We start from the raw sequence: 22,868 nt of genomic DNA, 5'->3' as shown, positions 1-22,868 counted from the left end.
GGAGCTGATCTCACATGTCTGATGCCATTGAGTTTCATGAACTCCTGGAACTCAAGACTTTTGAAGCAAGATCCGTTGTCGCTAACAACAATGTCAGGCAAACCATGAGTAGCAAACATGATATGAAGGCTCTCAATGGTAGCTGTAGATGTGCTGGATGACATAATAATACTCTATCCACTTAGAATATGCATCTACTACGACAAAAAACATCTTTCCTAGGATCGGGACCGCAAAATCAATGTAGATCCTCGACCATGGATTGGATGGCCACGTCCAAAGACTCAGCGGAGATTCCGCTGGTACTTTACTTAGCTGCATGCAAGTATTGCACTGATGCACGCATGATTCCAGATCAGTCAATTTCAGGCCACCATACATGAGATCTAGCAATGGACTTCATCATGACAATACCAGGATGAGTGCTATGAAGTTCACGTACAAATTTTTCTTGGCCTTTCTTCGGCATGATTATACGATTACCCCACAATAAACAGTCTGACTGAATGGACAGCTCATCCTTGTGACGGTTGTAAGGTTTAGTCTCCTCACGCATCTCCATAGGTATGGCAGACCAATCACCACTGAGTACACAGCGTTTCATAACCGATAAAATAGGGTCATGGCTGGTCCAGATCCTAACTTGTTGAGCAGTGACAGGAGTTCCTTCACTCTCAAAAGCATCCATTACTAATAGTAATGGTTGAGGTTGAGGCGTCTCCATCTCAGTTGTGGGCAAGGGCAGACGACTCAGTGCATCGGCACAATTCTCAGTACCAGGTCTATGACGGATGACGTAATCATAGGCAGACAATGCGGGACAATGCATTGGTATTAATACCTTTGTTTTCTGCAAACAATGAAATGAGTGGCTTGTCATCCGTTTCTAGTTCAAAACGAAGACCAAATAGGTACTGGTGCATTTTTTTTAACCCCATACACACACAAGGCTTTTTTCTCTACCATACTGTAAGCTCTTTCTGCTTTAGACAGACTTCTCGAAGCATACGCAACAGGTTGTAGCTTGCCTGATTCATTTGCTTGTTGAAGCACGCAGCCAACCCAAGATGCTTACATGGATCATAATCAAACCAGTTGCTTGTTCAACATAGCAGATTCTTGGCTTTCTCAAAGGCTCTATCTTGAGACGCACCCCAGACCCAGTTGTCGCCTTTTCTTAGTAACACATGCAGTGGCTCTAATAAAGTGCTTAATCTGGGTAAGAAATTACCAAAGTAGTTGATTAGCCCAAGGAACGAATACAGCTCTGTCATATTCTGAGGCCTGGGTGCATTTTTGATGGCCTCGGTTTTCGAATCAGTGGGCCTGATGCCATCAGCAGCAATCTTCCTCCCCAGGAATTCAACTTCAGGTGCCATGAATACACACTTTGAGCATTTCAGCATGAGTCCCACTTTGTCCAGACGCTGTAGGACTTCTTCAAGATTGTTCAGATGTTCAGCAGTGTTGCGACTTGTGACCAGAATGTCATCTTGAAACATGACAGTTCTAGGAACGGACTTCAGTAAACTCTCCATATTCCTCTGAAATATGGTTGCAGCCGAACAAATCCCAAAAGGACACCTGTTGTAGACGAACAGTCCTTTATTGGTGTTGATGCAGGTGAGTTTCTTCGAAGTGTTGACAAGCTTCTGGGTCATATAGACCGACGTCAGATCCAGTTTCGTGAACGACTTTCCACCAGCTAGCATGGTGAACAGGTCATCAGCCCTTGGTAACGGATACTGATCCTGTTTCGAAAATCGGTTAATCGTAACCTTGTAGTCTCTCCAAATTCTGACAGTGCCATCACTCTGCAACACAGGAACAATGGGACTAGCCCACTCGTTAAACTCGACCGATGATATGATCCCTTCACGCTGGAGTCTGTCAAGTTCAATTTCAACCTTCTCCCTCATCATGTACGGAACAGACCGAGCTTTGTGATAGACAGGCCTCACAATGGAGTCCAAGTGAATCTACACCTTGGCTCCCGTAAAATTACCAATGCCCGGTTCAAACAAAGAAGGAAACTTTTTCAATACTTGAGCACATCCACCGAGGACAACATCTTGACATCTTTACAGTTCAGCTTGATTTTCTCAAGCCAATTCCTGCCGAACAGCATTGGACCATTACCTGGGACGATCCATAATGGTAGCTCATGAACCACACCGTCATATGACACCTCGATTGCTGCACTGCCGAGCACCGGTATGAGTTCCATAGTGTAAGTACGCAACCTGGCATTGACTGGACTCAGCTTCGGTTTCACAGCTTTAGTGTCCCACAGCTTGTCGAATGTACTTTGGCTCATTATCGACTGGCTCACACCCATGTCCAGCTCCATTGATATAGGCACGCCATTCAGCTTCACATGAATGACTATCAGCTGGCTCTTGCTTGGGAACGAATACAGTCCATTCACTTCCTCCTTGGGTTGCGTATCTGGGCCATCACTGAACTGGTCCTCATTAACCACGTGGTGAGCCGCACCACGCTTGCTCCATTGTAGACACATCCTGTGATGATTGTCCCCACAACGCCAACAGGGCGAAATCTGGTTCGAACCAGTTGGCAGGCTCTGAGCAGCGGCAGGTTTCGTGTAAGCAGCTCTGCCCGAAAACGACACCATCTTGTTTACAGTACTTGCCGTGGAACTCCAATTCGTCGATGATATCTGCCTCAAATTATTATCCATTGTCATGCATACCTGGACAGTCGCAATGGCCTTTTTCAAATCCAGCGTCTCTGCAGCCAACAGCTTCCTGAGGATCGCATCATGGCTGATGTCTATCACGAAGACATCACGCAGCATGTCTTCCAGCATGTTCCCAAACTTACACGGCTCAGCAAGACATCGCAGGTCGGCGACAAATCCTGGCACGACCTGGCCCTCAGCACGAACATGCGTGTAGAAACAGTATCGAGATATGATGATCCCCTCTTGTGGCTTCAGATGGTTACCCACCAATGTACATAATTCCTCGTACCCTTTTTCCGCTGGACGTACAGACGAGAGAACATTCTTCATGAGGCCATAAATTTTAGGACCACAAACGTTGAGAACTGCCCAGCGTTTAAAAGCATAGGCCTCTGCCTCCATGCCGTTGCCCACAAAATACTGATCCAGGCGGTCGGCAAAATCCGCCCAATCCTCGCCCTCCACGAATCTCTCCAGGATTCCAACCGTGCCCATTGTGCATGTGAAGGTTCTTAAATTACCTCATTGTCAATTATAATGACTCAAGAGTCTGGCTACTGTAAACTCACTCAGGTGCAACCTGATCCATCTTTATTCCAGCCCAAGAGTGGCTGCATGACAAAGACACCCAGCTTATATACAGGTGACCAAGCACACATGTCACATGCATACAGCCCGATGATCTCCGACCGCGGCGCCCTCTGGTGTCTGGTGACCCCCAAGCATTAATACATAACAATAGATTAGATGGAAGTGGATTGTTTTAAGTGATTGAAGAGAGGTAGATATAAGATTAAAACAGAAGAGATTTAGAATAAAGAGTTGGAGAATTGTCCTTTTTGCACAGAGGATTGTGAGGCTATGGGATGTATTACCAGAGTTAATGATTGAAGCAGATGATGCCAACATTTAAGAATAGGTTAGCCAGGTGGTTGAAGGAAATGGGAATAAAGGGAGATAGCAACAGAGCAAGTACATGGGATTAGGATTACTGTTCATGTGGAAGAAAAACACTAACATGTACCGGTTAGTCCAAATGGCCTGTTTCTATCTTTTAATTTCTGTGTCATTTTATGTAAATCCATCGTTGCTGTTTGTAACCCTAAAGACTTAAACTCTTGTCCTAACGTGTCCTAACTCTCAGCAAGTCGTGCTCACCCTTCACCCCTGTGCTGGCTGATCTACATTGGCCCCCGGTTAAGCAAAGCCTCGATTCCAAAATTCTCATCCTTGTTTACAAATCCCTCCATAGCCTCTCCCCTCACTACCTCTGTAATCTCCTCTAGCAACACAACCCCCGAGATGTCTGCGCTCCTCAAATTCTTGCGACGTGTGCATCACTGATTATAATCGCTCACCCATTGGCGGCCTGAGCCCTAAGTATTGTGTTCCTAACACAGATGAGACTGCATACAGGGAGGTTAAAGTAACAGTGACCTCAGTCTTTATTAAGACACTCCAGAGTGAGGAACAGGCCTTAGGGGCCAGCTTATATACAGTGCTCCCAAGGGATGCTGGGATCCCTTGGGACTTCAGGGGATGCACTCCCTGGTGGCGGAACATGGGAGTGCATGCTTTACAGATACACAATACTAAGCCCTGCCTAAATATCTCCGCCTCTCTACCTCTCTTTCCTCCATTAAGACGCTTCTTAAAACCTACGTCTTTGACCAAGCTTTTGGTCATCTGCCGTAATTTCTACTTACGTGGCCCGGTGTCAAATGTATTTGTTTTAGCTTGTAACACTTCTGTGAAGCACCTTGGGACGTTTTATTATGTTAAAGGCACAATATAAATACAAGTTGTTGTTGTTGGTGGTTTTTCCCCTTCGTACCACCTGATTTATGGGTAGTATTTGGGTGGGTGTGTTGTAAATTGACGCAGGGACCCTTTACCATGAATTGCCACCAGTTTAGTACCTGTCCAATTTTCTCCTTGCATTTCCAGTGGAGATAGAGCCACCTGCATTAAAACTGGTGGGCATATTTAAATAAGGGTATTGATATGGTGCTGTCATACATTCCATTTCTCATTATTACCACCTCTTTCATACTCATTGAAGCATTCAGGATTACTAAGCATTGCGGCGGGGGTGGCGGAGAGGCAGAACACAAGAGCCAACCGCAGATAGTTATCTTTGGAGATAGTTATCCTCATTTATGCACTTTGGAATGTGTGTTTTTTTGCACGTCAACTAGTTTACAATCTGCATCCTTCTTCAAACAGGACCCAAAATGGGTTTCACATTGGGGACTGCTTTCTTCCTTTGCTCCCTGGAGATGGAGGAGGAACAGTGGGATGCGATGCTGGGAAGGTTCACTTGGAGATACACGGCAGCTGTCTGCTAGTATGCACACACAAGAGGACACAGGCAGAGACATTCCTACTGCATTCGCACAAGCAGCAGCAGTTTGAAAACGATGTGAAGTGTTGTACGTACGGCTGTCTCGTTCTTTTTCGCTTCGTTGTTTTTAACGTCGAATTACCCGCACACTCAGTTGTAGTAAAGGCCGGATGTTTATTTAGACATTCACAGGCCAACAACTCTGCTTGCAAAGGCAGCTCTTCAAGAAGTTACACACCTTTCGAGAATTTATAGTGTCTCTTACAGTCAAAGTGTCTCTACAGTCCTTAAGAGTCTGTGTGACAAAAGCCAGTTCCATCTTTTATATCTAAAAAGCCTTTGAACTCTTATTCTTTGCATTTAGCCAATCATAACTGTTTTCTGAATCGTTTAACATACAGACTATTATTCCCACCGTAACAAGGTACTCAAATACTCAACATTGCTTGTTTAACCTACAGATGTCATTAAATAGTAACAAAGTTACACTCAAATACTTAACATACAGATTTCATCAAATCGTTTAGTCATGAATTTCCATTAAATCCACAGCAACAAGGTACTCAAATATTTAACATCCAGACAATGACCAGATACTCATTTCAATGGCTGGAAGGCACCACATTGTCTAACAGTCTCTTTTCGATCCAAACTTCCACTCTTCTTGTTTTTTAATCCAAACTTTAATCTTCCTGTTTTCTTAATCCAAACTTCAGACCGCGTGCTGAAACAAAGCAGAAATGCGGGACTGTGCTCCCACATGAAGGATTTCCTTTTCCTGGTTGCAAGGCGCATTAATGCCAAACTGACTTAGCAGCTCTTGTCTTGACCACCATATCTGATCACTGGATGAACAGCCTTGTGTCCATCTTCCCCCTTTCCCATCACTAACATTGTATCTTCTACAGAACCTTCCCTGTGGGCATCACCTCACATAGTTCTCATTTATGACAACTCATCAATGTCGCTTCTAAACCATGCTAAGAACAATGTATACACCCACACAACTTTTGTACTACCATGATTTTAATCAAAAACTATAGTGGGTATGTGTGTGCCTGGTACTTCTTATGCTTGTGCTTACCATTGGTGCCATTGTGTAAAGTACAAGCTCCTATAAATTTTGACCCGGACATCAGGAGAACTCTCCTGAGAGAGCAGACAAGGCACCAGTTTAATGAGGCATCGGCAGTACAGCACCTCCAAGGTACAGCACTCCATCAGTATTGCACGATAGTATCAGCTTAGATTATGTGCTCAAGCCTCTGGCATAAGGCTCGACGGCCCTTCGAGCCTGCCCCACCATTCAGTAAGGTCATGGCTGATTTTCAAGCTCAGCTCCACTTTCCCGCCCAATCCCCATATCCCTGGATTCCCAGCAGTGGAGTGTGCCAGGAAAAAGAGATAGAACTACTCCTGCCCAACCCAAGTACATGGCCCAAAATTGTACTGTCTCCACCTTTCAATGTGTCTATAGCCAGAATCATCTCACCCCACTAAAAAGAGAAAAGAACCTGCACAACACCAGATCTCTTTATTTTCTTTTGGTTCTCAAGTCCACTTAGGCTCTGTGGCTCAAAGGGTTACCTGTTACTAAGCTTCTGCCATAGAACAGCTGAGATCAGAAATACTGTAGAGAGGGGGCGATGAAATCCTCATCCTCACTGCTGAAATGTATTTTGAATGTTTATTCTCTTAGGGCAAAGCAACTCACCCTCGTCAACATACTCTTTCGACATATGTGGCTGTCCTCTACTAAATGCCAAAATGTAGCATCAAAGTCCTTATAAATGAACTGAATTGACATCTTCATCTGCCAATGATGTTGACATATGTTTGTCATGATCAAGGGCTGATCATCAAATATAAGAGCTGTCTACTCATTGGCAGGAAGACTAGGATAAGCAGAATTATACCCAGTAAAGCATGTATTGCATTACATTACATAGCCCGGAACTAGAATCTGACAATATATCAGATTATGCACATCACAACACATTGAGGCAGCTGGCAATAAAAATTGACTCTGAGCTCGTTTACCTTCTTATTGCATGAGGATTTAGAGCTTCAGAGAAGCTTGATTAATGGGGAAAGATGCTGTCGCTGTTCCTAATAGATGAACCATCAAAATGTTTGCTTTTCAAAAGCCTGCTAGGTGCATATTGTGTCAGAATGAGTAAATCGTGTTTGAAGCAGAAACTGGGACCAACCTGCCACTCAAGAGGGTTTTCAAGCCATCCCCTGCCATTGTGTCTTTTATTTGATTTTTGGTTTTGATGGGCAGGTGGAATAGTCAAGTTTAAAGGTAACAAAGGCATGGATGAGGGCTTCAGCAGTGGATGAGGTGAGGCAAGGGCAGAAACAAACATGAATAAAAGGTAGAGAAGTATCACAAAACAATCCAAATTAAATTGGCTGTCCACATAATAACAAATGGCTTCTAGGCTTGCTTACATAATGAATTAACTTCAAGTTCAATACTTATGAGAAAGACTTTGGAAGAGTTTAAGAAATGTGATAAAGTGCTCAAGAAGTGCAAGTTTTTATTTTTAATCACAAAAGTGCTATTCAAAAAAATTGTGATTCAAACATATTCAATATTTTTCCAATGGTTAATACTGTCACACATATTCAGGGTTGTGCGAAGCTCTGAATACCGCAGCTGAAAAAGTAGAGTCTTACCACTGTCCTACGTGCCTTTCCTACTCCATGCATCCTTACCGTGCTCAGAACAAGATCTATCACTGCCTCCTACTCTACTTCTTTTTGCACAGAACTTTAAAAACAGGGACATCCTTAAATCCCTTGGTTTGCTCATCCTCCTTAAACCAACAGGCTTTTCAAATTCAAGCTTGGAATCTTCTAGCCACCACTTTATTTATATTAAGACTTGGATTTATATAGCACCTTTCACGACCACCGGACGTCTCAAAGTGCTTTACAGCCAATGAAGTACTTTTGGAGCGTAGTCACTGTTGTAATGTGGGAAACGCGGCAGCCAATTTGCGCTCAGCAAGCTCCCACAAACAGCAATGTGATAATGATCAGATAATCTGTTTTTGTGATGTTGATTGAGGGATAAATATTGGCAAGGACACCGGGATAACTCCCCTACTCTTCTTCAAAATAGTGCCATGGGATCTTTTTCTGTAAAGCAGGCGGGGCCTCGGTTAAACGTCTCATCCAAAAGATGGCACCTCTGACAGTGCAGCACTCCCTCAGCACTGCACTAGAGTGCAAGCTTAGACTTTTGTGCTCAAGTCCCTGGAGTGGACTCAGAGGCAAGTGTGCTACACACTGAGCCACGGCTGACACCTAATTTTGTCTTCACTCCTACACACTACAGCATTTGTGGCGTCTTTGGTTTTTGCCTTTTCTTGATACAAGTTACACTTGGCTTGGGGCACTTTCGAAGGAACACGAATACCAGTGACCAAGGAGAGAAAGGAAAACAAAGTTTTGAGTGTGTCAGGGCCAATGAGAAAGATTGTGAGAAGGCTTTGAAAGCAAAGGAGGGATTTTGGCAGACGGGACATATTGATTGAAAGAACAGCCTCCAATGGTGGAATGGAAACAGAAAACGAGGAGTAAACTAGTGACAGTGTTCGAAAATATCTGAAACTGCAACATGATCGAATGCATGTCAAATAGAAGTGTAAAATAAAGCACCACAATTTTGTCATGAACACATTTGTTTATTAGAGCACACACAAACACATTAGAATTATTCAGGTTCTGAGCACAGCAGCAGTGGTTTGCAGCAGTCACTGAATTAATAGTTTCCTAATTTAGGATACAGAATTAGTTCATTTCTCAAATATTGCTTTGTAAGAAAAATTTGGGAGGGAAAATCCTGATGTTCAGTCTCACTTGATGAGAAAGTGGGTTGCAGAATTAGTCCTAGTGTTTTAATGCCACAGTCCTTTCAAGCAAGATTCCATGCCAGGACCTTCCCATTACAAAATTTCCTTTGTCTTTAACCGAATGTGAAAAACATTTTGCATAGATTTTTTTTTCAGTGAACAAGGATTGTTCAGTAAACACGGTTTCTGAAGATTCTAAATTCAGATGCAACACTTCTCATTAGAGAGCCTGTTCAACTCACAAATATATTTGTATTTTCATAAAGGTTTTACCTCTCATAATAGAAAGTCATTAGGAAGGCTCAGAAACATTATACAACTCATTATCCAGCCATTTACGAAGGTCAAAAATGCAAATATATTAAATTAACTGCAGAAGTTATATTATTTCACAAAAAAATCTTTCACATTGCAGACAGGTTGTATAGCATGACATTTCCCTGCATTTATTTGTGTCGCGTTAGGACTGACAATGTGGAGACTGAGTCAATGAATTCTGACTGGAGCGCGGAGCGGAGCTCTGGCTGCAAATAACATTTTATTTGCCGGAGATACACGCCCTCCGAGAGAAAAGTGTATAGTAATTGTTCCCAGATAGCTCAGTGGGCAAGTGTACTCTGCAATATGGTACAAAGTCATACACCCCCGCCCCCGCCCTCCTTCCTTCCCTCCCCCGCCCCACCCCCCTTCCTTATCCCCCCTCTCGTCCTTTCCCCCCCGGCCTTCTCTCTCCTCCTTCCCTCCTTCCCCCCCACCCATCCCCCTCCTCCTTCCTTCCTTTCCCCCCCCTCCATCCTTCCTTCCCCTCCCCCCCTCCCCTCCTTCCCCCCCACCTCTCCCTTCCCCCCCACTTCCTTCCCCCCTCCCCCCTAGTTCCTTACCCCTCCCCCCTCCTTCCTTCTCCCCCCACCCCTTCCTTCCCCACCCTCCTTCCTTCCTTCCCCCCCCACCCCTCCTTCCTTCCCCCCCACCCCTCCTTCCCCCCCACCCCTCCTTCCTTCCTCCCCCCCCACCCCTCCTTCCTTCCTCCCCCCCCACCCCTCCTTCCTCCCCACCCCTCCTTCCTCCCTCCCCACACCCTTCCTTCCTTCGTCCCCCTTCCTTCCTTCGTCCCCACCCCCTTCCTTCCTTCCTCCCCACCCCTCCCCCCACCTTCCTTCCACCCACCCCTCCTTCCCCCCTACCCCCTCCTTCCTTCCACCCACCCCTCCCTCCCCCCTTCCTTCCTTCGTCCCCCTTCCTTCCTTCGTCCCCACCCCCCTCCTTCCTTCCACCCACCCCTCCTTCCCCCCCTCCCCCCTCCTTCCCCCCCACCCCTCCCTCCTTCCCCCCCCACCCCTCCCCCCCTCCTTCTTTCCTCCCCACCCCTCCTCCCTTCCCCCCCACCCCTCCCTTCCCCCCCACCCCTCCCTTCCCCCCCACCCCTCCTTCCTTCCCCCCCACCCCTCCTTCCTTCCCCCCCACCCCTCCTTCCTTCCCCCCCACCCCTCCTTCCTTCCCCCCCACCCCTCCCTTCGCCCCCACCCCTCCCTCCTTCCCCCCACCCCTCCCTCCTTCCCCCCCACCCCCTCCCTTACCCCCTCCCTTCCCCCCCACCCCTCCTTCCTTCCCCCCCTCTCTCTCTTCTCCCCCCCACCCCCCCCCCCCGCCCCTCTCTCTCTCTCTCTTCTTCCTTCCTCCCCCCCCCTAGTTCAATTCTCAGTCTGTGCTGAATAAGCAGATCCCAACCAGGGCAGTATTGAGGAAATAGCAACCGGGTTTGGTGACCTCATGTCAAGAATGAAAGGATAAAATCTAATCCGCCAAGGTTCATGCTCCTGATCATTATCAATTGACCCTTGCTGGAAAAGCGCACGCGTGGATGTTCGGTGAAGTCAGAAACCGGTTCAGCTGTGATGCCTGCGTCCCCAGCACCCCCATCCATTCCATAAATCTGAACATTTGGGTCAGTGCAGTGAGGAAGGTACAGGAGGAATGCCAGAGAACAAGGACACCACCACTTCGAGAGAAAGTAAAAAAAATACACTGAGGGCGAAAAAAAGCGTGTAAATATGTAATGTCTGCTGGACAGGATAGCATACAAAGTAAAATTTTACTTGCAGCCAACACAGGGATTAGGAGCAAGTCCAACATTCTGCAGCCAGCATTCGCTCATCTGCGAGAGTTACAGCAGCCTGATTATGAGTTTGGGGAATCAGCTATTGCTATGAACATGTTGGAGGATTAGAAATAAAATAAAATGCTGTGGGTAGGCTTAAATTTTGGTTTCAGAAAATTTTAGTGGGACCAGCCTGACAAAATCTGATAAAACTGCCCAAGTCCAAGTACAGATACTTTCCTTCTGGGATCCATGCAACACTTCTTAGACTGTCCTTGAGCAAGTCTCATCTTGGTTCTCAACTCCTGTCTGCACAATCCAGGGAGATAGCTTAGAATAATCATGAGTGGCACAAAGCTAGAAAGTAATTGCCTCCGGGATTCAGAGTCAGACATGAAACGCGGTGGAAAATTAATTTTGTAAATTTTATCCTGAATTATTCCATTTGTTCTGAAATGGCCCATAAATTAAAATAATTTACAAACACCACACACTCTAGTAAATTACTTGTAAGTCACACAAAACAGCACCAGATTCTCCAAAGCAAATATTATTTTTAAATTAATGCTTTCTAATATATAATTGATAGGGAATTAGTTTGTGAAGCTCAGACTTTCACCCACATTTCTTTTTCCTAGACCAACTTCAGCCACCCAAGTGGCCATTTTTTACACGTGAGCCAAGTTTTAGCTGACTATTTTACCATGGAGGGATCACAAAAGAACCTAAAGCTACCCTCACCCAATGTCTACGAAGGTGCATTTCCTAGCTGTACTCAAAAGGACAGAGTACTCCACTTTAATTCGAAGTAGCTTAACTCGAATTAATCAATTAAGATTTTTTGATATGAAAGGGTAAATGTTATTGCTTAATTCTAATTTTAGGGCAAAAAATATGGCAGAGTTAACAGGAATAGACTGTATACGGGATCACAAGCAGAAACTGGGGGAGTGAATATGGGATCTTCTGGTCGATACATAATCTATCAATACAACATCAAATAGTGCATTTTAGGCACAAATATTAGGAGAATACTCTTCAGCAAGAGTAAAAGTTATGGGCAGATGTCAGTTTGGAATAAAGATGAACTCAGATGGTTTGAATCATGGAATTTACAGGAGTCCATATGTCCCATTGCACCAGTGCCAGATTGAACTGAAGCTCATGTACTTTTATATTTCAAATACCTATACCAATTCCCATTAAAATGATGTTACAGTCTCAGCCTCAATAACTACTTGTGCTAAAGCATTCCATATTCTAGAGATCCTATCATTTCTTCCCCCCCCGCCCCCATTTTCTCTTCAAGTGATAATCCTGAATCTATATTCATGTGAGCTAATATCCAGCCAATGCAAATAGCTTTTCATTATTTACCCTCGAGATGGGGTATTAAAAAGAAAACACAGAAACAAATACTGGGGATCCATGTTCAACATGGATAAAGCAGCTGGTGTTATGGAGCTAGAGTCAAGAGAGGCAGATATTTACTGTGAAAGAATTATGTCCGTGTCCTGGTCAGGACACAAGCCCAAGTCGGTGTGTTTTTGGTCTGCTTTAGTATCCAAATGCCATGCTGCCAACCTGACCCCAGCACAACAATCAGATTACAATTGATCTGTTTGCACACTGCAGTAGGATTGCAGATTTCAATTTTCTTTGAAAAAAGGGTTCCAAGTTCAGAAGCAACAGTACACGTTGGAAGTGTATACATTTTGCTCTCAAAGCTACAGCAAGAAAATAATTGAAGGAGACAGTTCTTGTGTCAAGAGCAAAATGTTAAAATACACCACATATATATATCTTGCTTTCAAAAGCCGCAGGCTACATTTTGAAAGCACTTTGTATTCCCACTCCCATATGTTCTCGAATACATTTATCAGAGAGTATTATTCAGAGAACAGAGTTTTGTTCACGGTCTCAATTTCAGTGCTGGGTGCGTCAAAGTTAGAATGGAGAGAATGGAGGAAACAAGGCCACAGAGACCCACCACTCCAGGATTAGTTTTGCAAATGCCTAGTTTGTCTAATGGGAGGGCGAGGTCACAGAGGTTTTTAACAGTGTCGATTAGTACAGGAGGACTGCTCTCAAGGCTTTGAAGAAGCAGCCTGAAGAAAGCTACAGTCTTGACCCTCGCTGTCCAGACAAACTCTCTCCGCACGTGATTGTTTTCCAGGTGGTTTATGGATTTGCACGGTGAGCCCTTCTGGGCCAGTGCTTCTTCTTTCACCAGCTGGACAATCTCATAGACATCTCGGCTCAGGTTGATAATCAATGAGAAGAAATAGTAGTGGTTGGACCGCTTGTTCCATTTCTCCATGTCGACATTGCCAAGTCCCACCGCTCCCATCCAGAGAATATTATCACAGATGAAGTACAGAGCCCGACTGAGGGGAACGACTGTGAGACAAAACCGAAGCACTGGGTCAGAGAGCTGAACATTCCTTCTGGCTGTCTGAATCGCATCTGCCGTGTTACCTAACCGGAATACTAAAATAAAAAGGAGAGGGGGATTTAATATAGCACTAGCTTTTACCAGTTGTCAATGGCTGAAACATAAAAATAAAATGATTCTGGGTGAGCAATTTAAATACAGGCAGGCTTTGTCTCTGGTTGAGCTTGCAGAAGCTAAATCTCTGCCATCTTGGGTACCATACATTATCCTCTCATCATATAGTGCTCAATTTTCCCCAGTGATTTGCGGCACTTTTTTTGGCCCAAGTTAAAAAATACAAGTTTCCCCAATCAATGTGCGGCAGCATAACTCAGTTACGATTTTTTTTAGGTTAGTTTTTTTGTGTCATAGTGGGTGTAACCTACCACCCACGCAAATTCTGGCCAGCTAAGCAAGTTTGGCCAGCTCAGATTTACGCCAATTCTTCTTAGGTCGGCGTATGTGGCCTCTGTGGGAAAAACCTTTTGGTGAGTTAAGAAAATCGGCACAGGTAAGGAGATCAGTGCACCAAATGCCTGGACAGCAGCAGCAGAGTGGCGAAAGTGGAGGGGGGGTCAGGGGGAGAAGCCTTTCGGCCTGGGATAGGTGCAGGGACCAAGACCAGGAGGACATTCGGCCAGGGATAGATAGATGCAGGGGACCGGGAGGCCATTCGGCCAGGGATAGATAGATGCAGGGGACCGGGAGGCCATTTGGCCAGGGATAGATAGATGCAGGGGACCGGGAGGCCATTCGGCCAGGGATAGATAGATGCAGGGGACCGGGAGGCCATTCGGCCAGGAATAGGTAGATGCAGGGGACCGGGAGGCCATTTGGCCAGGGATAGATAGATGCAGGGGACCGGGAGGCCATTCGGCCAGGGATAGATAGATGCAGGGGATCGGGAGGACATTCGGCCCAAGATAGTTGCGGGGATCAGGACCGGCACCGGGAAGTGGGGTGGGGGGGGGGAGAAAATAGACTTGTGTCATTACACTTTAATAATTTAATGATGGTAAGTTGCTGCAATGTGTAAAGTGCCTGTGCAGGTTGCTGTGAGCTGGCTGTATGTTTCACTTTCCAGCCTCAGCCCGCATTGTGTCCCTGGTTACCGTGTCAACCCAATCTTTTTGGCACAGATCTTGGGCTCCAGCTCCAAAACTAAACGACAGGTTAGGAGGCGTCAAAATAATGAATTCAAGCGGGGATGATTTTTTTTTGGTGTACTTGGGTCCCCAAAAACAGACGTAACTCTTCAAGTTTGGCAAAAACCAGCTTTGGGGAAAATTGAGCCCATAGAGGCTGTTTATAGATTAGTAACGATGTACTAACCAGTTTTAACATTTGACCATAAAGAGAGAGCATGACAGTGCTGTAAGGTTATACATCTCACAATGACAACAGAATCCATGGAACAAAATCTGGCTTTATGTTTTGGGGCTAAGTTTCGGCTTGAGTTGCTCCCATTTTTTTTGGAGCAACTGGTTTAGAATGGAGTATTTTAGAAATTGCAATTCTCGGCATGTAGTTTGCTCCAGTTCTAATCAGTTAAAACAGTGTTTGCCTCTATGAAGAGGAAGAGGAAGAGGAAGAGGAAGAACGGGCCCAAGACTTCGGGCTTGGATTTACCGGATTGACAGGTAGGTGGCGTCGGGTCCGGGGTCCGGAGCGCGGGTCGGGGGAAGAGAGAGAGAGAGAGAGAGAGGTCGGGTCGGGCGGGGGGGCGTCGGGTCTGGTCCGGGGGCGGGGGGAGCGGGAGTCAAGTCGGGTTGGGTCAGGAGGAAGCAGGAGCTGGGTTTGGGAGGCAGCCTTATCCACGCAACCCCAGTGAGGCCATTCGACCAGGGCTAGGGAATGCGTGCTTCAGGCCTCTCCCACAGTTTTGGGCGCCTGGAGCTACTGCACATGCGGGCCCACTGTAGCGCACCTGTGCAGAGGTCCCGGCACCGTTTTCAGTGCAGGGACCTGGCTCCGCCCCCCACAGCTCGTGCTGCGCTGCGCCCAGCTCCAGAGGGCCTGCAGGGAGCTGGAGAACCTTTGTGGTGCAAAAAAACGGGCGTTCAGGTCGGGGCTGCGACGTTCTAGGCGTGGCCCGAAACTTGGGCCCAATATAACTAATAATTGAATACAGAATCTTCTCGCTAGTGAAAAGCTAAAGCTTCCCTCCTGTATACACGCAAAATGTGTCAGCTTCGCTCAGTTGGTAGCACTTCACCTCAAAACATAAAGCTGTGGGTTCAAACCTCGTTACGGACCAGTATACAAGGACATAAGAAATAGGAGCAGGAGTAGGCCACCTGGTCCCTCGAGCCTGCTCCGCCATTCAATAAGATCATGGCTGATCTGATTTTGGCCTCAACTCCACTTCCCTGCCCTGTCCTCATAACCCTCGACTCCCTTATCATTCAAAAATTTGTCTATCTCCGCCTTAAATATATTCAATAACCCAGCCTCTACTGCTCTCTGGGGGTAGAGATTTCCAAAGATTCACGACCTTCAGAGAAGAAATTCTTCCTCATTTCCATTTTAAGTGGGTGACCCCTTATTCTGAAACTATGCCCCCTAGTTCTGGATTCCCCCACGAGGACATCCTCTCTGCCTCGACCCCGTCAAGCCCCCTCAGAATCTTATAAGTTTCAATAAGATCACCCCTCAGGTCTTCTAAACTCCAATGAGTATAGGCCCAATCTTTCTTCATATGGCAACCCCTTCATCTCAGGAATCAACCTAGTTTACCTTCTCTGACCTGCCTCCAAAGCAAGTATATCCCTCCTTAAATAAAAAGGAGAACAAAACTGTATGCAGTACTTGAGGTGTGGCCTCACCAACACCCTGTACAGCTGTAGCAGGACTTCCCTACTTTTATACTCCACACCCCTTGCCATAAAGGCCAATATTCAAGTGCATTACTGAGGAAGTGCTTCATTATCAAAAAGGCGCTGACTTTGGCTGAGATTTAAAATGAGGTCCTTTCTGCTTGTTCAGGTGGACAAATTAGTCATTCATTCACTTGCTATTTGTGGGACCTTGGTGTCTGCACATCTCCCTATGTAATCACGGTGACCACACTTCAAATAGTAATCCACTGGTTATAATGTATAAAGGACATGATTGGGTGCTATTTAAATGCAGGTTCTTTCTTTTCTCAATCAATAGATAAAGCTTGTACATGCAGCAGAGAAAACAAAAACAAATTAGACATAAACAGATGTAGTTCCCTGGCACTTGTAATGAATTGACATCAATAAGACTTCACCTTAGCGCTGTTCCCACTGGGTCCCACAGGCTGCGTTGGAGCTCTGCCCCGTGTCGATTTATTCCTCCCAGACTGCCACACAATAAGAGTCCCTTCACAATTCATTTTACTTTTCAGCAAGATAAAGACAAGTAGACACTAATGATTGTACTGCACAGCGATGTTGTATAAGTGAATATTGAATAAATGAATATTGAATTGTAACAAACAATGTTGGAAACACTCAGCAAAACCAGTCACCACACGTGAAGAGAACAGATATTATTTTTTTCTCTCAAGCCATTCAACCTTTCATTTCTCCCCTCAGGTATTTTTAACCGAACAATCCCTACTCCAACCCATAACTGTGCCTCTGCACACTTATTGCTGCTACTGGCCCAGGCTTGAATCTCACTTAGCAAGCCTCCGTGCCTCTCCTGGCTTTCTTCAAATAGCCATCAAGGCATCTGGCACTACCTCGTAACAGCAGCCACCCAAACCATCCCATCTTCAAACTCAAACCTGGCTCATGGCTGCGACACTTTCCCTACTTAGTGTCGCCTCCCTGCCTGCCAATGATTTCCATTTTCTGTCCTGCGCAAATTGCTGTGATGTGGCTCTTATAACCGCGTCACATCTGGATTTCTCCCCCTATTCGTTTGAGCCTCCTCACCCTGTGCCACCCCTCTTGCCACTCCGCACAAAAATCTAGGCTGCCGCTCCAGCACAGTGCTGAGGGAGTGCTGCACTGTCGGACGTGCCGTTAAACCGAGGCCCCGTCTGCTCTCTCAGGTGGATGTAAAAGATCCCATGGCACTATTTTGAAGAGCAGGGGAGTTATCCCCGGTGTCCTGGCCAATATTTATCCCTCAAATCAACAGAACATAAAAAAAGCACAGATTATTTGGTCATCATCACATTGCTGTTTGTGGGAGCTTGCTGGTGCGCAAATTGGCTGCCGAGTTTCCTACATTACAACAGTGACTACACTCCAAAAGTACTTCATTGGCTGTAACATGCTTGGAGATGTCCGGTGGTCATGAAAGATGCTATACAAATTCAAGTCTTTCTTTAAAAAAAAACATTCACTGTCTACTCCCTCACCCCAAGGTCCACCTTGACTTTCTCCCCAAGATAGCCGCCCTCCTTTCCTCCCTCAGCCTGCACACTGACTGACTCCTCGTGGCAGCTGTGGGTTGGTAGCACTCTCACCTCCAGAGTCAGAAGATTGCAGGTTCAAGTCCCAGGCTGACACTCCAGTGCAGTACTGAGGGAGAGCTGCAGTCAGAGGCACCATCTTTTCCACTAGTTTTACACCCAGATTCCAGCGCAATCTGGATGGAATCAACCGAACCAGCGCGAAAGATCGAGGAAGTTAAAACATTGGTTTTAAAACCAGTCGCGCTTATGTTTTCCGCTTGTTCAAGTCTCAATTCATCCGAATCAGGCTCTGCCCACAAGTCAAAATGGCAAGATTCCCCTGATTGGGGAATGCTCTTCAAATTGCGCTCATTTTCATAAGCACACAGGCACTAGTAGGCATGTTATAAAAGTATTTTCATATCAAACTGACTAGTGTACAGCAATTAAACAATACTGAACCATTTAATAAGTGAATGTCATTTTCAGTGATTTTAAAATCAGCTGGAGGACTGGACACCCTTATTAAAAATGATTATTTTTGGTGATAATACAGCTGAAAATGGGTTTAATAAAACTGCACCAGGTTACCATTCTTAAATACACTTTAAGAAAAAAACAATTACGTTCTATTACGCTACTCGATTGCACTGGTTCATTGAAGATTTTAAGTTTGTGATGATGCAAATGAATTTATGGGGAAACTAGAAGCGTAAGCTAACCAGTGCAATCTCAAGTGTATTTTAGGCGCCATTTCCTGATGACACCCAAAGCGGAAACTCTACCCCATCATCTAGGCTGACACTCCAGTGCCGTACTGCTGCATTATCAGAGAGTCTGTCTTTCAGATGTGACATTAAACTGCTTCTCAGGTGGATGTAAAAGGATCCCATGACACTATCTGAAGAACGGAGTTTTCCTGGCAACATTACTCCCTCACCCAACACTATCAAAAACAGATGATTTCATATTTATTTGCTGTTTCTGGGATCTTGCTGTCCCCAATTGGCTACCACATTTGTCCATCTAACAGGGACTGTACGTCAAAAGTAATCCATTGGGTGCAAAGCCCTTTGGGACATCCTTGGATGTGGAAAGTGTTCTATAAATGTTAATTACTTCTTAAAGAGACAGCCTAGGTTAGCAGCTAAACATCATAATTGTACATACCATTATGTAGAATATACGGCACAGAAACAGGCCAATCGGCCCAACTAGTCCATGTTGGTGTTTATGCTCCACTCAAGCCTCCTCCTGTCTTTCCTCATCTAAATCTATCAGCACAACCCTCTATTCCCTTCTCCCTCATATGCTTGTCCAGCCTCACCTTAAATGCTTCGATACTATTCGCTTCAACCACTCCCTGTGGTAGTGATTTCCACATTCTCACCACTCTCTGGATAAAGAAGTTTCTTCTGAATTCCCTGTTGGATTTCTTGGTTACCATCTTATATTGATGGCCTCTCGTTATGCCCTTCCCCACAAATGGAAACACTCTCTCTCTCTGTCCACTCTATCAAAACCTTTCAATTTTAAAAGACCTCTATTAGGTCACCCCTCAGCCTTTTTTCAAGACAAAAGAGACCCAGCCTGTTCATCCTTTCCTGATATGTATACCCTCGTCTTTCTGGTATCATGCTTGTAAATCTTCTCTGTACCCTCTCCAGTGCCTCTATATCCTTTTTATAATATGGCGACCAGAACTGTATACAGTACTCCATGTGGTCTAACCAAGGTTCGATACAGGTTTAGCATAACTTCCCTACTTTTCAATTCTATACCTCTAGAAATAAACCCTAGTGCTTGGTTTGCTATTTTAATAGCCTTGCTAACCTCTGTACTCCAGTCTCAATGCTACCCAGGAGCAACACTGCAAGAAATCTGCAAATTTTGATTCGGATATATAGGAAATCTATGGGGTGAAATTGCTCTCAGCAGCATTTATAACAAATCAATCCATTCACTTTGGATAGGTTAATTAACACATTAAAATGAGGAATTTTACATGAACATGGTAATGTGCTTTTACAAATATCAGATACCAACTTCACCCCATCGATAACTAAGTAGGGATTTGGAGTGCTGCTTTTTTCCCTCCCCTCCAGAGTTGGTTGTATACTTACACTTGCGTCCTGCACTCATGTTAGACTCCAGCTGTTTGAGCTTTGCAGCCAGCTCCTTGTTGCTACCATTCTTGTGAATTAGATAATTAAGTAACGTGCATGCATACTGAGTGGTTCTGAAAGAAAACAAAATGCAAGCACAATAGAACTTATTTCCTGCTACACGCAACAATTACACAGAGTCTAATGTTTATGGCAAATGCACGATCCGTAACAAATGTGTTGATCAAAAAAAAAATATGACTTCTAAAATAATAAAAGATGCGTCAGATGAATACTATTGATTTCACAGAGCATCCTTACAGCAGCAAAGGATTTTCACCAATCAGCTGGGCTGGATTCAAAGTGTAGAGATAAAAGAACAGCAAGCAGCTGGTCGATCTTCACAGTTGTTGCAGGATCTATGGAGACGGGTTTGCATGAACTATGTAAACAGATCAATTAGGGTTCAGCAGAAATCATAAATGAAAGTTTTGTTATTTCTTTACTTTTGCAAAATCCGCAATTTAAAACAATATTTAAAAAAGAGAGGCGGGGGGGGGGGGGGGGTTAGGAGAAATGTTTTCGGAGCACAGAAGCTTTGCGACAGAGAAACTGAAGCAGACATCACTGTATCTTGTAAAGTGGGGCAGGCGGGGGAGAAAGTGGTTAGATATTGAAGCCGAGGAAGATACAGGCCTATGAGGGAAAACAGGGTAGTGGGTTTAGTTTTTGGGTTGCTCTAGCAAAAAGGCAGACACAGGAATTTACAACAGAGAAGTAGCCATGTTGGCCCACAGTTCTATGGTCATATATTATAGATAATCAGATGTTGTATAATAAAAGGATTCAATACAGTTACACTGGGAATTATATGCTGGTGACACTCCCAAAAACAAACCAATGAACTAGAAGATTTGAATTGCTCCTCGGGTGCAAACATAGGCCTGTACTATAACTGAATGCAGAAATTGAGGGGCTCTTCCATAGCAACCAGTGAGAATGTAAAGATATGCAAACCTATCAATTCAGCTTCTTGCACATAATATAATGCCTAGGAAATGCAGTTTACAGACAGTAGCAGCTCATGACAAACCCTACGAATTTCTACACTTTGCAAGATAGGGCAAGTTAACGGGGCCATTTTGTTTCACGTGATTTGCTTCCCGAGTACTACAAAACATTTTTCCCCTTTATCCCCGACCATGTCATCAATTCTTTATGCTACATATCACTTAGGCTAAATTGACATTGCATGATTCCCACCTATCTGGAACTTTTATGGTCCTATTTAGAAGAAAGCTCTGTATATGCCTAGATACAACTAGTAATGTAAATGTTTTGGAAGCAGGAAGGAGAGTCCCCAGTTCCCCCTTCGCTAAAATTGGAATCGAGTTGAGAGAGATACTGGACAGTCCAATGGACCACTTCTTAAACTAAGCTTGACACTGCACTGGATTAAGCTCGGCATTGCGTGCAATGTGAAACTACCCTCGCCACTTAACCCGAATCCAGTCAGGCCCCGACTGATGGGTTTACAATGCAAGTTCAGGGTCAGTACAAACCATAAATCGCTTAGCATTGACAATGGACTGGCAGTGTAAAAGCACCAAGAATGACCCAAACACCAACTATTCAGAAAACACAAATGTCGAGCATCTCATCTAGATATTAATATTGTAATTTCCCTCAAAATCAAACTGGATTCTAAATTTACAAGCATCATTAATATCCAGACACTGGCCTCCATTAGCATCACCCTAGATCAATGCAATTCATATGCAATACAGAAAATATACAAGCCTCACCTGGCAGCATTATGCACACATTTTAACTCCAACCCATCCCCAACAATAAATGTACGAAGAAACTGTCTTGGAACAGCAAACCATGATACTTTAAACTGAAAACGTGATTTAAGTAAATGCATGTTAGCAATTAAAATATTGGAAGGGGAATCATTAATTCGAGAGCCTTTAAGATAATGAAACTAAACAGAAAAATTAAATACTTTAGGCAACAGGCCTCAATTTGCACATTGCAAGTCAAGACAGGCGAAAGTAATGTTTTCTTTCGGTTACAACGTGGAGAATCTCTTGATTTAATATTTTGATCTTACAAACATGTCAAAAAATAAAGCTAGACATGCAACTGATTTTTTTTTTAAAAAGAGAGTCCAGTATAAATGAAAATGCAACGTCTGCAATATCAAAAATATTAGATAAATTCTACGTCAGCTCTATGTTGATAATCGGTGTTATTTGCAGCAAACTTACCTGAAGATTCTGTCCCTTCCTTGGCTGAGGGAAGCGAGTTTCACAAAAGAATCCATGGAGAGGAATGGGAGAGCAGAGTTCACTGGAGCCTGGCTTGTGAAAGAAAACCTAGGATTCCAGAGGGAATGACTCAAAACTCAATTAACTTCCCTGGGGCAGCTAGAGCCTCGAGCTGCAAAGCAGCAGGAAACAAAAAAAAATGCAAAATAAAAGAGAAATTAAAAAGACAAAACACAAGCGTGCTCTTCCTCTCTGTCACCATCCAATATACAAGAACAATTTCAAACTCTACAGCATTGCTGCCTCGGGCTACACGCACATAAATCTAGTTTTTTGTTCCAAAATAAACACAACTAGTTTAATTTAAACAATCCTGTTGTTTTTCCCTGTTTGAGGCCTGGGAGGAATCTCCTCACTCCTAAAGCCTTGGCCCCCTTGAGGTCTCCATGGCGACGGGGAATCTGATCCTGCACAAATGTCAAATCGATGAAGGGGAATTAGGGGATTTTCTTCACCAATTACACACACACACAAAAGGGTTAAAATATTAATAATAGTTACAGACAGTAAATGTGAATGAACCTCTTTGCACGACCTTTTCCCCTTCCGCCACAGCCAGAATGAGGAGCCCGCGGACAGTTTGTGCGGGCGGACGGACGGACGACGCTTCCG

At 44.6% G+C, this 22,868-nt stretch overlaps 1 protein-coding gene across 2 annotated transcripts; it reads right to left on the bottom strand.

Moving 5' to 3' along the window:
- Window positions 1-10,621: 10,621 nt before the first annotated feature.
- On the bottom strand, window positions 10,622-22,847 carry pex11a (peroxisomal biogenesis factor 11 alpha). 2 transcript variants are annotated; one of them, XM_070858481.1, is made up of 4 exons: window positions 22,779-22,847; window positions 22,197-22,368; window positions 19,942-20,057; window positions 10,622-13,499 (listed from the first exon to the last, which is right to left on the bottom strand). In XM_070858481.1, exons 2-4 carry the CDS (start codon window positions 22,250-22,252, stop codon window positions 12,922-12,924), a joined length of 750 nt encoding a protein of 249 aa, XP_070714582.1. In that variant the 5' UTR covers window positions 22,253-22,368; window positions 22,779-22,847; the 3' UTR covers window positions 10,622-12,921. The 2 variants fall into 2 exon arrangements, with proteins under 2 accessions (XP_070714582.1, XP_070714583.1); XM_070858482.1 differs by having other exon boundaries at window positions 22,197-22,304; window positions 22,779-22,817.
- Window positions 22,848-22,868: the final 21 nt, after the last annotated feature.

Source organism: Pristiophorus japonicus, chromosome 17 (genome assembly GCF_044704955.1).
Source record: "Pristiophorus japonicus isolate sPriJap1 chromosome 17, sPriJap1.hap1, whole genome shotgun sequence".
Classification (NCBI taxonomy): Eukaryota; Metazoa; Chordata; class Chondrichthyes; family Pristiophoridae; genus Pristiophorus; species Pristiophorus japonicus.
This window is presented reverse-complemented; position numbering and strand designations above follow the sequence as displayed.

What these genes read in the sequence shown, in the direction of transcription:
- pex11a (XM_070858481.1), bottom strand. Translation starts at nt 22,252, where the DNA reads ATGGATTCTTTTGTGAAACTCGCTTCCCTCAGCCAAGGAAGGGACAGA. An exon ending in GGAAGGGACAGAATCTTCAG is followed by an intron (nt 20,058 to 22,196) that starts GTAAGTTTGCTG and finishes GTTTTCTTTCAG; the next exon opens with AACCACTCAGTATGCATGCA. An exon ending in CATGAGTGCAGGACGCAAGT is followed by an intron (nt 13,500 to 19,941) that starts GTAAGTATACAA and finishes TTTTTATTTTAG; the next exon opens with TATTCCGGTTAGGTAACACG.